Source organism: Daphnia pulicaria, chromosome 1 (genome assembly GCF_021234035.1).
Source record: "Daphnia pulicaria isolate SC F1-1A chromosome 1, SC_F0-13Bv2, whole genome shotgun sequence".
In the NCBI taxonomy this organism is placed as follows: Eukaryota; Metazoa; Arthropoda; class Branchiopoda; order Diplostraca; family Daphniidae; genus Daphnia; species Daphnia pulicaria.
In genome coordinates, this window is record NC_060913.1 from 4,420,150 (window position 1) to 4,434,940 (window position 14,791).

At 44.9% G+C, this 14,791-nt stretch overlaps 1 protein-coding gene across 1 annotated transcript in view; it reads right to left on the reverse strand.

The window, feature by feature from the left end:
* Positions 1–806: 806 nt before the first annotated feature.
* The window catches only part of LOC124343376 (zwei Ig domain protein zig-8-like), a 33,182-nt gene continuing 19,197 nt past the window's right edge, over positions 807–14,791 (reverse strand). The window contains exons 3-7 of the mRNA XM_046796713.1: positions 4,145–4,383; positions 3,794–4,004; positions 3,420–3,623; positions 3,166–3,327; positions 807–880 (exon numbers count right to left, since the gene is read on the reverse strand). Of these exons, the coding sequence (XP_046652669.1) occupies positions 807–880; positions 3,166–3,327; positions 3,420–3,623; positions 3,794–4,004; positions 4,145–4,383 (890 nt within the window). The remainder of the gene's footprint in view (positions 881–3,165; positions 3,328–3,419; positions 3,624–3,793; positions 4,005–4,144; positions 4,384–14,791) is intronic.

A 14,791-nucleotide genomic window follows, 5' to 3' on the forward strand; every position in this document is an offset into this window, starting at 1 on the left:
ATATTATGTAGGAAATGTACACACTCGTTAGAATAATCACCAGAATGTCTTGTTGTAATAAACCTTTTTGGGTCATTTTTTTTTTATTTTATTTCTTTTTCTTTCGTCATCATTTTTTTATTATTCTTTTGCCTCCAATGGTATTATGTAATTGAGAACAGGGTGGTGAAATAGAGGGGAGGGGTATTAGCAGAGATGGATGGGATTTTTTTTTTTCATCGCCATAAAGTTAATTATACAATGAAGTTTAAAAAAAAAATTTCAAAAAATGTGTCTAGATTATCTAGATAGCCAATAACGTTCAACGTTGTACCACCAGGTCTCGTTTCACTTCTCTCTTGCGCCTCGCTATCGGTTTTGCCAGCCAACGTTGTTCATATATTTACAGACCCGCACGCGTCCCTTTCGTTTATTCCCACACAGCCGAAAAAGGAAAGGAAAGAAAAGAAAGAAAAAACTCCCAGACGGTTCGGCAATCACGAACTGCGTGCCGAGTGGGTCGTCATCATCATCATCATCGGACATCGTGACGGCACGTCTTGTCCGGCCGCCGCCGCCGCCGCCGCCGCCGCCGCCGCCGAGAAAGAGTCGAGCGGCTTAGTAGCCTGGCCCGGCTCTCCACCTCTGGAGATTGGTGAAACGGCCCAATCGGTCGAACAGTTTGGTGTCAAATTACCATCGACTGCCAGCGCCGAGCAGGAGGAGGGCGTCCAGGCTTCGTCGTCCAGCGGCAAGCAGTTCTCGCCGGCCATCGCCGAGTAGCCCGACATCCATTTGGTGGCGGCCATCAAGAGCAGAGTCATCCACTAGGTCCAAGCCGATTGGACGACAACGCCCCTGCCGCCGTTTTTCCCGTGTTGCATGGCCGCCGGCTGCTCCCCTGTCAAAGCCAATACGCAATAGTGATACGGTTATTATCAGATGGGGGGAAAAGGAGGTCCAGGATACGACTAAAATGGCGGGGGGTAAGGATCGGGCTCTCCCATCCGACTCGGCTGACTCGAATAGCGCAGCCAAACCGGGGGTCGCAATTTAATTGTACAACATGCAAACAAACGGTTCTTTCCGACGGATGGGATGTCCAATGGATTTGTAGTAGTAGTGCATGTGCACAAGTGTCAAGTCACAGTTATCTAACCCCCCCGGCCAGCTACACACGCAACTAGGGATCCGTGAATTGCGGATCAACTTCCAATGTGCACATAGAGAGACCGAACCAACATAGCACTTGACATTTGAGCAACTCCTGCTGCTGCCCACGTCCTTGGAGGAATCGACGGTGCGCCGGCTGGCCCATCTGCTAAGACAGTTGCAAATAGCTCGGGGCACGCGGAGACATTGCTAGTTTTCATCGTTACGTTGACTTTTGAGAGCTAGAAAAAAGAAAGAAAGAAATCTCATTTTCTATTTATTTCTTTTTCCCCTTAGTTGGATGAAACCTTCGGGGGGCAGTCTTTGATGACCGGAGTGGAACAGTACGTAAAGAAGCTCGCTAGAGACCTGGGCAACATAACAAGATCGATTTCGTAAAACAAAAAATTAAAAAAAATAAAATAAAAATAAAATTCTTCTTTGGACTCGTCCTGGATACTCCGTCCAATTTTTTAATGATTTTATTTTTAAGGAAAAAAAAAGAGTGTGTTCATCCTGCCCGTGTTATTCCCTCGAATCGAGTTACCCAGGTGGACACACCCACCTTCTCTCCCAACTTTTTATATGAAATGAAAAAATAACGACGTAGATTTTCTACAAGATTTATTCGACGTCGCCAAAGAGGTCGCGAGGTGCAATGGCCAAACTTTGTCCGACATTTCGTGCTGGACATCAAATTTCGCCGACCCTCCCTCCCATATATACGACGGCATTGATTATTTTTAGCCGGCGAGAACGCCAGGAGTCTCACGAACTTGAACCGACCGGAGTGAAATAAACATCAAAATTGCACGGAAATAGAACTATATAGTAATAATACATTAGAGATAGCAGCCGGATCAAAAGGACACGAATGCCAAAGGTGGGTGGAGCTTTAGAAAAAGAAAAGAAAGAAAACTCCTCCCCTCCCTTTGCCCATCTATCTCCAGGATCGGCGACAGTGAGAGAGCCCCGGCCGGCCCATCAAAGTCTCGATACATCATCGGGCCGCGGCGGTGACACGCCATCACATTTCAAGCCGCTTTATACCCCGCGTTCACGGTCGAAATGGGGCGCGCGTGAACTGCGTTCAAAATGAAAATAAATATTATTTTATTATATTTGTTTTTCTCCTTTTGTTTTTTTACGACCGCGACTTGTTTGTTTTGTTTTGTTGTTTTTTAAAGAGAGAGAGAGACCCTGCCGGTGTTGACGGACGTCCAGCAAGAACGCTCTCTCACACTGGGAGGGACGGAGGGCAAGTATATGTATAAGGACCCCCCATCTCATAAAAAGTATTTATTTCTATTTGTAGTTTTTTTTTGAAAAGTTGTTTAAGTTTCTTTATTCTGTTTGCTTCTGGCTTGTTGTTTATACAACATCTGTACAAGGTCCGTTGTCTAACAAGATTGTGTCCGCTCAGCTGGACTTCACCACCCAACCGACAGCAGAGAGCCAAAGTCGATTTTCTTTTCTTTTCTTTCAAAAACAAAAACAAAAGAAAAGAAAAGGTTTTTATGGATTTGCCGATCTATGGAGGTTTGTGTGTGTCTGACGCTTTCCGCCGTTTCGAACCAGCATGTACCGGCCCGTCGGTGCTAAAGTCGAAAAGATTGGCATCGGGACGTCGGGAGAGAGAAAAGTCAAACGGAACCAACGTGCGCCACTTACGGAATCAGACTGGGAACGGAACGGCACAGGGACGGATAGGCCAATTAAGCCAATTCAACTCGGGTTTTGAGAGATCGAAACGGACAGAAAAGGAATAAGAAAAGAAAAAAAAAGGCGTTTTATAGAGTCCTGTGTGTTAGGACGGCCTGCCCAGCTTAGCAATTCACCCGGCGATCCGTCAATATCTGGGAGAAAGAGACAGGAGTGTACGGTTCCTCGCTTTTCGTGGAAATGATGGGGCCGGGCGGCAAGAGAAAGAAAAAAGAAATAAAGTGCAACACCAGCTGGACGGCCGGCTGCTGCTGCTGATGTGGCCAGCCAGCCAACAGCACTTTGTGTGTGTACACGGGCCTACTGTAATACCATTTAGAACGTGGAGAGTGACGCTGGCCGGTTGGAGGCTAGGTGGTCCACACGAATAGTTTCCGGCAAAGTCGGGCGTGGCCGGCGGAACGTTCAAGACTGCCAGAAGTGAGTCGGGTCCCAGGCGGGTCACGCGGGCGCTCCATCCGTATTTCGTAGCGCCTGCTGGCGATCATATTGATTTCATTTCCATTTTTCTATTTTTTTTTAGTTTCCAAATTTTATTTTTTAAGAGAATAAAAAAAAATACGGACCCGATGAGGCCAGCGCTGCGGCTTCTTTAGATCCTTCGAACATGCGGGACTCTTCGAGTGCCGATCCGGCGATCCGCTCCGTCTTGTGGTACCAGAAAATGTAGGGCGGCGTCTCAATCAGCCCCGAAATGACGCAATGCAGCGCCACACCGCTACCGGCCATGACGTAAATGTCCGGAGCTCCTCTGATCTCCACCTGCGGAACTGGATGATGATACATTTTTAGGATGAAAATTAGTCGAGCTATGATTTTCACTTCTCCACAACCTCCCCCCTCGCCTTGATGATGAACAAGTAGTAATAGACGGGCGAGGGGGCGGCAATAGGTAAATACAAAGGTTCATCCAAATGTCATTAATGATGTATTATCTCACCGACAATGTTTAATTGATAGACGAGACTGAGCTTGGGCTCGCTGGAAACTTGGCATTCGTATTTGCCGGCGTCGGAGCCGCGAACGGCCCTCAAGTGCAGCGTCCAAATGTCGGAATTGGCCGGGTGGTGCACTTGGAATCGGCCGTCGCCTATAAACGTGTCCGTATCGACCGTCAGCAAATGGCCGTCTCTCTTGCGAACCCACGAGACCTACAATGTGGACGTGTGAACGAGCAGAGTGAGAGTGTGAGTGAGCCGGCCAATTAATTACCGTCCAACGCGAGTAGATAGTACAGTATAAGGAGGATATACAATATAGGGGTGGAAAAAAGTAGCTGGGCAAAACGAACCGATTTGTTGGCAACATCCTGGACGCGGCAGACAAGATGGGCGTGAGCTCCGTACTGAGTGGTCACGTTGAGTGGCAACGACACGTCGAACGACGGCATGTTGTTGCCGATGCTGGTGCCCAGCGCCTTGCCGTCGTGAGAGAGCGACACCGAGTGCTGATGCTGGCCAGACGAGTCCCCTTTAGGACTCCATAAATCCGAAACGACCGAAGCTCCTGAAACTGACGTTGTTAATTGACCTGGAAAATGTAGAAAAAAAAGAATCTAATTAAGAAAATTGTTAAAAAATGTCAAATTCATTATTTTTTTCTGAGAAAAAATACTTTTAGAAAATTCAACGTGTCGTAGAAACGTGAGTTTATTTTTATTTTTCCCCCAAAAAATAAAAAATAAAATTTCCTTTTTCGTGAAATGCTGCTGTCAAGCAAGGACGTTAGCTTCACGGGTTCGAGGAGAAAATTCACGTTTCGTTGGCCGCATCATCTCGTTGGCCCCTCTTTTGTCGCAGAAGACTCACGGAGACGTGAAAATCGCCTCCAGCTTTCAATGTCGTCCCCGGTATATATCTGCACGTTATGAGATCAAGCGGAAAGCCGCTCCGGGATCGAGGAGCGAGGCGGATAGCTAGTCGAGCGGAGTTACACACAAGGACCTTTTCTCTCTCTCTCTCTCATTTTCCTCCCTTCCGGATCCAACAGTCAAGTCTGGCGGAACAGTAGGTACACACACACATACATCACTCGGTATAGACGAGCGTAAATTATTCGTTTTGCCCAGCTCTTCAACAGGAAAAGAAAAAGAAAGTAAAAAAATGATCCTGATCGACAATGTCTACACAAAAAAGGGGGGATAACTAACCGTACAAGGTTTTCCAGCGCATAAAAACGGAATAATGCACACTATACATCTTTTATAACAGAGAGATAAATCAATCAATCTATCTATCCCCCCAGTCGATTGTCCGTGACGGGGGGTCGGAGAGAAAAACACGCTCCAATAGACTAGGTATATCAGAGACCGGCCAACCAAGCACGGAGAGAGGCCCTCGTCGTTGCGTTGGCCATATGTTTTCCCGGCCCACTCTGGTGTGTGTTTGTTTAGTCCTACACATATCCTAAATCATCCGACAATGTTGACGGGCTCCTTGCCGACTCATTTCTCTTCGTCATTGGCGACAAGGAAAGGCAACAACTCTCGTTTTTTTTCTTTCTTCTTTTCCTTTTAGTTTTTTTAGTTTTTTTCTTATTTTTTTCTGCCCGTCATTGGACGTGAATTGCAGCCAAAATGGGCCCATTTGTGTACGGGAAAATGGATGGAGGAGGGAGGCCTATAATATGCACAAAGTGTGTGTACGTAACGGTGCAGAGTGTATTGGCCGATTGCCCGACACCCGTAAATTGGTAGAAGAAGAGCCGACAAATCGGCCCGACTCCAACCCAAAAAATATAACCAAGGAAAAGCCAAAAAATAACTAAAGAATAATAAATAAAAAGGGATGGAGAAGAGAAGAGAAGATTGGCAGCAGCGATCGATTGAATGTTGAAAGCTTGCCCGAAAGTTGGAATGTGTTTATACATTCGCCGTGTTTACGACTTTTTAGGCTCCTTCTTCTTCGGTTCTTTTCAAAAGAAAAGAGCAACGAATTTCACGGTTGGCATCACCCGATATTAACCATCTCCACTTGAAAAAAAAAAAGGAAGAAGATAAAGACAACTAGAACTGGCGTATATGTACTATGGGGCGCCAAAGTACACACATGACCTAATCCTTCTCTCTCTTACCATGAACGGAAATCGCGCAACGAAATGGCTGAAACCCACGACCCTTTTCTTCTATTTACAACGTCGACCTCCCATTTTTCTTTTTCTTCTTCCGCGGATCACAAACCACCGGCATCCCTTCACCAATCGACATGCACGGGGCGCATACAACATCTCTCCTCCTCGGTTGTACACGTAGATACACATGTAAAGATAAAAGGCAGATGAAGAAGAAGGAAAGAAAAAGGATAAACTTTTTGCCGGAGTGGATCGATAAGTCAACACACACAGACGCACGTCGACCCAGAGAGAGATGGTTGCGGTCATGTCCGTCTCTCTTTCCTCTTACTCGCCGGACTTTATTTTTTTTTTTGGGTACGACTCTGAAAGATGGAAGGGAGAGCTATAGGAAGGATCGTCTCGTTCATCAGCTTGTTTGTCGATGGCAAATATAAGACAAGCAACACGGGGGAAAAAAGTAAAGCCGTGCCGATGAGTCTGAAAAGCGGCAAAGTGATGCCGCCGCTTTTCCTTCCGGCGGACATTTTCTATTTGATTTGTCCCCCACCCGCCAAATCCTTCATGACGTTTCCGCGTCTTTTCGTATTATTATCCCCCTTCTATCTATCTCCTTTTTTTGAAGTTCCCGCCTTCCCAAGTTCACTTTTCAGGTTGGCGGATCAAAAGCTTCGACTGGGCTGCTGCCCTCTCTCTCTGTGTGTGTGTGTGTCTATCTCTCAATATGTTTAAAGCTAGTGGTAGGTGGCAGCTGTCTGGCCACTTTAGATAAACAGGAGTTGATAGATTGGCACCCAGCAGCAGCAGCAGAAGCAGCCGACCCCTCCTTTGCACATTGATGGATGGCCAACTCGCAAAGGGGGGAAAACCCCGGCGAATCTCTCTCTTCCTACTATTCTCTACTATTCATGCAAAATAAACTTGATCAAAAGCAAGTCTGTCAGAATCTGCCAGGAAAAAAAAATATAAAAAATAAACTGCCAATGAGAAAAGAAAAGAGTCTGGCTGACTTGCTATACTCTATATAGGAACCTTGTATGCTAATCCGGGTTGGGGAGGGGGGGCTGGAAATGTCGGTAGATCGGTAGATCCACTTGGGTCCCCTAGCTGCTCCAACACTTTTTATTACGCAACCCTCCGACGTCCCTATTTTCTTATATTTTCTTTACCAAAAAATTGCGCACAGCTAAAAGCATTTTGTCTTATTTCTTTTTTCTCCTGGCTGCCGTGTGTGTGTACTATTGTACGTAGTATATGCAAACGTCTAGACTTGTTAGTTGAATATGTCGCCTATTTATATTCACAGTTGTCTCGTGTACGGGCGCCGTCAAAAGATGAAGAGACAAAATAAGAAGATATCAAAAGAAGAAGAAGAGACCAACAATAAAAAAATAAATATGCGATCAATTATTCATAGCCGCTGCCGGCTCTCCTTTTTTATTTCTTTTTCCAAAAGACCAGGACAGCAGCTTGGCTATTCCCTTGTTTTCTCTCTGATCTATGGGTCATGTTAGGTTGGCATAGATCTCACATTCTACGACTAATAAACCTACCCCCCCATCTCAACTCGCCATGTTATACCTTTGAACCTTCCTGCCGGGCTCAGGGCGACATGTGTATTACATATGCGAAGGAATATCATGTGCATATATGTATGTACACATGTCTACTACACAATTTAATATAGCGTTTCCTCTTTCTCGACTGCTGCTGCTGCTGCTCCGGCATTCCAGTTTTGCTGGTGGGTTAGCTTTGGTTGGTTTATGTATACACGCTGGATACTCCCGATGAGATGGGGTTTACGGTTTCTCGATGCGCTAATTCAGCTCCAGGCTATCCGGAGTATATCTCTCCTTTTTCCCCTCAAGTCAGCTGACTGTGTAATGCAATCGCGCCCCGGTGGAATCTATGGCTTTTAATAAGACACCAATACCTTAACTCTCGACTCGCCCCAAATCCGGAAAAGCCAACCGGGACCGGGGGTTTCGGCTTCTCTTATTATGCAACATTGTGTCATGCCGAGCTGAGCTGAGCTGCCACACATTTGTGTGCGCAGCGTGTGTGTGCGTCACATGGGTTTGAAAATACAAAAAAAAAAAAAAGAGAACAAAATTTCCAGGACATTCGCATTTAGAAATTCCTGGAAAATCTCGAAATCATTTGCCCAGTCTGAATGCAGAAAAAAGGACGTCGCATCGCCCTGAATACATAAATTTTGAAATGGAAATTCACCAGACAAGAGACAAGAAACGAGACCGACTGCTGTTTTTAATCGTTCGCCAGTTCACTTTCCACATTGATGGCATCGTTTGAATCCCGAAAAGTCGACTCGACCCAACTTGTTCCAGCTCCATCCGTTATGATAATACACTGTTGCATTCTCCATTTTTAGACAACTCCTACGCATTTTGGGTTCATGACATTCCTAACCGATTTCTACCGCCAACCCCCCAGCAGTTGAGAGTTCCTCAGACGGTTTCTTGAGCTTTTCTCGTTCACTCGTTCCGGATGGAAAAACAAAAAGGGAAAACAAGATCTCGGTGGCATGAGGGACGAAACAAACGACGTACGGCACTTGAAAGGTACGTTTCCTCTATCTGTGTATGTGTGGGTTTAGACTGTAACGCATGTAAATTTGTCGCTAGAGCGTGGGCAGAGATACCGAGAAAATCTCCAGAAAGGGCAACTCGAGGGAGACTACTAATCGGACTCGACTGTTGTGCAAACGGCTAAAAAATACGACAGCGCTAATGGCGGGAGTTCAAAAAACAAAACATATCGCCCAAACTTTCGATGGCGAGATGGGGGACGAAAAAGATCAAATTATCGGGGTGCTTTCTCATCTCTTCGTTAGATGTTGCAAACAGGAAACAATCGAACCGGAAGCCGACGTGGCGGACGTGATGGAATATGTATACATAGATATAGGGGCCCCCCAATTAACCCTTGAGCGGCTCTTCTAAATTTGATATTCACAAAATCGCTAGATTCGTTTTTAGTAGAGTTTCCCCCATTTCGCCTACTATAAACACAAGAATTTCTCCACTAAATAAATTTTATGCCGCTCATCCGGGCCGGAATTTGTTTTTTGTTTTCTCCCAAAAAAATTTTTCTTGGGGATATACTATAGGAGACTGGGGTCGGGTGGGTAATAAGAATATCCATTAAAGAAATGGAGCCAAGGGCATTGTTATACGCTGGAAGAGCGGAAAAGAGAGCTCCGCTCCTTAATGATCCAACTGGATGGCGAGCCATTTGACACGCCACGTCAACATGCAGCGCAGCGCGCGCTCCCGTTTGAAAAACAACTGAACGACGTGTAATCACCGCGAGAAAGTCTAGATAATGAGTCCTTAGAGAGATCCCTCTTTCTTCTTTTTTCCCTACATGTCGAGTAATCATCTCTTGGCTGTGTGGTGCGGCGGTCTGTCTGGGACGGAAAAGCGACGGATTTCAAAAGCGACCAACTTCCTTTCCCGCTGGATTTTATAGTTGACATGTTCTCCTCCTCCTCCTCCTCTGCGGGTTTGGTGGTTCGCTGGAGCGCGTCTAACCGCGGCGGATATTCAAGAGAGAGTGAAAATAAAAAAAAAGAATAAAATCATTACAAAATAAAAAAATAAAACGAGGAGGGAAGACATACTGGCGCACACGCCAAAACTTGAAGTGACATGCGAGCAAGTCCCTTCCCAGGCGGGTTCAAAACAAAAGAGACGACGACGAGAACGAGGACGACGAAGGGGGCGCGATCGCAGGTCAAAGAACGGAACCGCTCGTTAGCCAAGTGCTGCCCAGCCGAGCGCAAACAAGAGTCTCATAGTCTTTTCTTTCACTTTTCTATCATCATTATCATCACGAAGGTTGTTCTTTATTTCTCTCTCTTTTTACTGGTTATACAACTGATGGTATTTTTATTTGATCTTTTTGTGAACTTTATTTTTCAAAGGAGGAGGGACCTAGAGGCTCCTCCCTTTGATTCGACCAGAACATAAAAAAAAAAAGAGTTTGAAGCGACTTGGCCCAGTTTCAAAGCCCCTCACTCACTGGTAGTGTGTATATATGCGCCATCGAGAGGAGGCCTTTGATGGCGAACAAGGCGATCCAATTCGCATATCAAGAGAATAGCGGAGACCGTCAGAGGCAGCGGCTAGGAGCTGAGGGGGGGGGGGGGGGGGAAAGTTGCAGCTGGGCAAAAAGAAGAAGAAGAAGAAGATCTACTGCTGCATTTGGAACTCTCTCTCCTTGGTTCTTCTTCCTTCTTCTTCTTCTACTCGTCAAAATCTCGCAGCCGTCGGAGTAGATTCACGCTAGAGCGGACGGGCAGGCCAAGTTAACTTTTTCTTCCGTCTTTCTCGGCGCTTTTTGCTATTGCATCGAAGCAATTTATGTTTCTCTCAGTTCTATCCGTCTCTCTATCTCTTTATTAGACTAGACTCTCTCTGTGTGTGTAGTATATATATTCAGGCCGGCGGACATGAACACGGACTATATACCCGGCAGCAGCAGCAGCAGCAGCGGCAGACACATATCCATCTTGATTCCGGCTCTATCCGGCTGCTGCTGCTTCTCTCTAGATCCCCCTCTTTTGTATGTTGCACAACCCGCAGTTTTCTACCGCCAGCCGACGCCGATTTTCTTCTTCTTCTTGGCGCTTTTGACGTCTTGAGCTTGCCGGGCAAATGTGAGCTCCTCCCCTTTTTTTCTTCCATGTTCAGCCCCCCCAAAAAGAAAAAAACGTGCCCGGATTGCAAACAAAAAATTACATAAATATCAAACAGTCGAGATTCAAAAAGGAAATAAAAGTTGATATATCGGAAGTCTCTTTTCAGCATTGCTAATAAAGCCCCCACCCCCGTCTGAAGACGAAGTTGGGGGGTTGGTGGGGGAGATATGTCTGTATAACAAGTCGAGATTTCTGAGAAATACTTTACAACTTGGGGCCGGATCTATTTTGCATGCGCAACTCTAATGACTAGACGACAGCCATTTGCTATACTGCTACATCTTCTGTCGAGCATATTGGAATTGGTATTGGAATTGGATTTTTGTTTCTTGGTTTTTCCCGCCTTTGATTTTTCAAAAAAAGTGGGAAAAAGTCGATTCAGATTTGAGACAAGTTGTTGAACATCAAAACGAAACCGGGTCAAAGAAATGTCGTTCATCAAAGGGTTGGTGGTGAGATGAGAGGAGGGTAAAGGCCATTTGACCGGCCACTTCCAAGTCATTTCCTTATACACTACATATCGATTGGCTAATGTATTCCGTAAGGGGAGAAAAAGATAAAAGGCTTTCGACCGCGCGGCACGGTTCATATGTGTTTGCGTTATTACGTCTGTCCCTCCTATTTCTTACGAGATAAGAAAAAACAAAACGGAGACGAGCCAAAGAAAATAGCAAAAAAAAACTCACGTCATCCCCCAACAACACAACAACAACAACAACAACAACAACAGCGACCGAAAATGGCGAAAGAGCTTTTGAAGGAGACGCCATTTTCGCTGTCTCTAACAATGCCCCGAAACCGAACGTGAAATCAATTCTTATTTCTTCTTGTTTTCTTCTCTTTCTTTCTCTCTATCCCGTGTGTGGGTGTGTGTTGTAACACAGAGCAACGACTTACACCAGCACCAGAGACAATGCTTGATGGAGACTTGGTGGTCGCTCAGGCAGCGGCCAAAGTTTTTGATACAATAAAAAAGCCGAGCCGGAGAATAAATACAGAAAAGAAAAAAGAAATCAGAAATGAAAGAAACTGTTGCGAATAAGGAGAGAAAAAGACTCAAAAAGAAGAAGAAGAAAATAACACATAAATCAATAGAACCCGCCAGTGTATAGATATATATATATAGTACTATAAAGCAACGAAAGATTCTAGCTTTACCAGCAGCCTGGCTACTATAGAAATGGAAAACACAAAAGAGAAAGAGAGAGACCATACATCTTGATATATCATATATATAACTATACACATAGCGACTGGTTCGTGTTTTATCTTTCTCTCTCGTTCTCTTTGTCGTTCAATATATAATATATACATGGAAGGTTACAATCAGAGAGCACAAGTCCATGTTACATTAGGTTGCTAGTCTCTCTCTCTCTCACTATCCCCATGGTTTTCTGTTCATTAACGACGTCGGGGAGAGGTGACAGACGAGCCAACTGATTGGTTACAGTAGAGACTGCTACTACACTATTACAGGTCGCTTTGTCTTCTTCTTTTGCTTTTATTTTTATTACTATTCTTTTTTTCTTCTTCTGCGACTGCCATTATTAGAGAGAAAATGTGTGTGTAGCCCCGTCGGCTGGATTTGTGCGGACTCCAGCCGCATCAGTAGCACCCCCACCCACTCTACAAGAAACCAAAAAGAAAATAAAAAAAATAATATCGTCATCATCATTTGGCAATCAAGGGCCCCAGTATATCAGAGTTACATAGATCATCATCAGAGCTATTTATAGGAGTCATAAAAGACTTTCTCCGCTCTCTTTCTCTTTCCCTCTTGGCTGTGACGACGTTTGATCTACTGCAACTCCTCGGGTCAATGCCTATTGTACGTCGCAGATATAGCCGCTCCTCATTGGTCGTTTGGGGTCTGCCATGGGAAAGGAGAGTAGGAGAAAAAAGGCAAAAAAGAGACGAAATCGGATCTAAATCATCAGGAGATAGTTGGGGCGCGAATCCGGGACTGTGCCCTCCCACCACCACCACCAGCCATGGCACCCAACACAATGGGATTCCCGCATTATATTGATATCGCGGGCGCGGCTTTCTCCGCCTGTGCCGCACCAATAAAAGAGATTACATCACACACAGCCTCACGTCCTTCGTGCTGTGTGTCTATATCTTTCGGAACAGAAAGAAAAAGAAGAAGAATGGCAGCAGCATTGCGTTTCATGAGCTCAGCACGAATAAATGAAAGGAAAAAAAGAATGAAAGAATCGGAGCAGACCAGACCCTCCACAGATCGCGGCGACCAGATTGAAACAAAGTGCGGACAGAATGCGTCCCGGGAACCCGCCTATATTCTTAATGGATTCTAGATTACAATTAGATTGGCATATTCAATCAATTATAGATATAGATATATATACCGAGCTCACATTTATTTGATAACTCCTATAGAGAGAGTTTGGATCAAGAATGTCTTCATCCGAGAGACTATGCGATCGAGCCCGAATTAATAATAAATAATAACGCCGTTCAAAACTCGCGGGCAAGACCGAAAATTCAAAAGTGGCCATAGTTCATTCAAAACACGCGCTATTTTTTTTTTCACGAAACTTTGCCAGCCGCAACAAAAACGCACACCGCACCAGGGCCAAATAAAACGGGAAGGGGGAAGAAAAAGAAGAAAGAGGAACGTGCTAGTAGTAGTTATATGAGAGTTATAAAAGCAATTGGAGCGGAATCGATCGCAAGGCATTACACACGCTTATATGATACGTCCTCTGCTGCTGTTTCTCCCCTTTTTGTCTTTTGTGAACTTTTCTGCTCGTGTTGAAAAACTTGACTGGCACACACACGCAGAGAGAGAGAGCGGAGGAACAGCAGCAGCAACTGTGGCGCATGCAACATCCACAACATCCAATAAAGAAGTGGAATAACATTCTAAAGCTCTCATCTAATCTCTCTTTCTCCAACTTGCCTCTTAATATTTACTTTCCCGACCAATGAGATTCTTCTTTTTCCAGCCCTGGAAACTGGAGCAACTCTTACAGACAGATATATATCACGTGTATCGAGATATACTCTTTCTAATCCGAGCCTTCCAGCCAACTATAAATAATATCCAATCGGTTCTTTTTATTATTATTGCTGTTATTATTATTCGATGGCTACAATGTGCCAGATTTGTAATAATAAAGTTCTCCTGATTGAGACCCCCTCCCCTACACCGCCACACTTGAATGGAGTTGATTATATTAACTGGTGTAGGTATACGCCCAATCAAATTCGACCTGTTACCAACGACTGCAAAGACTGCTGTACAACCACTTACTACTATTTCGCCATGGTAGTATATAAAACCTCCTCGTTGCACATATATATCCAATTTCAGAATCTATTCATTGACCGCGACCGACGGCCGGATGGTTGCGTACGGCGGTGTTGACAGGTCGTCAAAAGACGTGAAAATTGAAACCCGTCCGGACGTATCCTTTACACAAAAACCTGTCCCACACACAGACACACACACAAAAAAGAAAGGGGGGAAAAACGATCTACTATACTAAGACGTAGTAGAAGCAACTCGACCAAAATCTATGCGCCCAGTCACTGTTATTATTATGAGCCCACAGGAAGGAGGAAAATAATAAAAGAAGAAAAACATGCGGAGCGTGTCGAAGTGGAAGAGAATCAAACAAAACGGGACACAAAAGGGATCGACCGAGCTCCTAGTCAAAGTATATAGATCTTTTTCTATAAGGTATATATAATCTATATATATATCTAAAAGGTGGGCTGGGCTATACACACACACAAGTCGGACGGGATGGAAAGAAGAAGAAGAAAAGTGTGTGTGCTGGGCACGTAACTTTGTCGGGAATGGAACGGAAAAAGGGTGGAAGGATGGAGAAAGAAGCTCCAAAGAAGAAGAAGAAGATTCAGCGAATCGGAACTGACACGACAAGTCGACAGCGTTGACGATCTCGACACGCCATATAACCTTGCGAAAAGTACCTTGCGAGCCAGTCGAATTTTCGCTATTTGGCTCCTGCTGCCGGGTTGCCTTTGAACTGTTATCCTCCGTATTTCCCCCCAAAAGCAACAAGATTCGTTTCCCTCCTACCCGTCTTGTTATTCATCTTCTTTTATATCAAGTCATTCTATCTTTAGCTGAAGCAAGTTTCTATTGAAATTCCATCC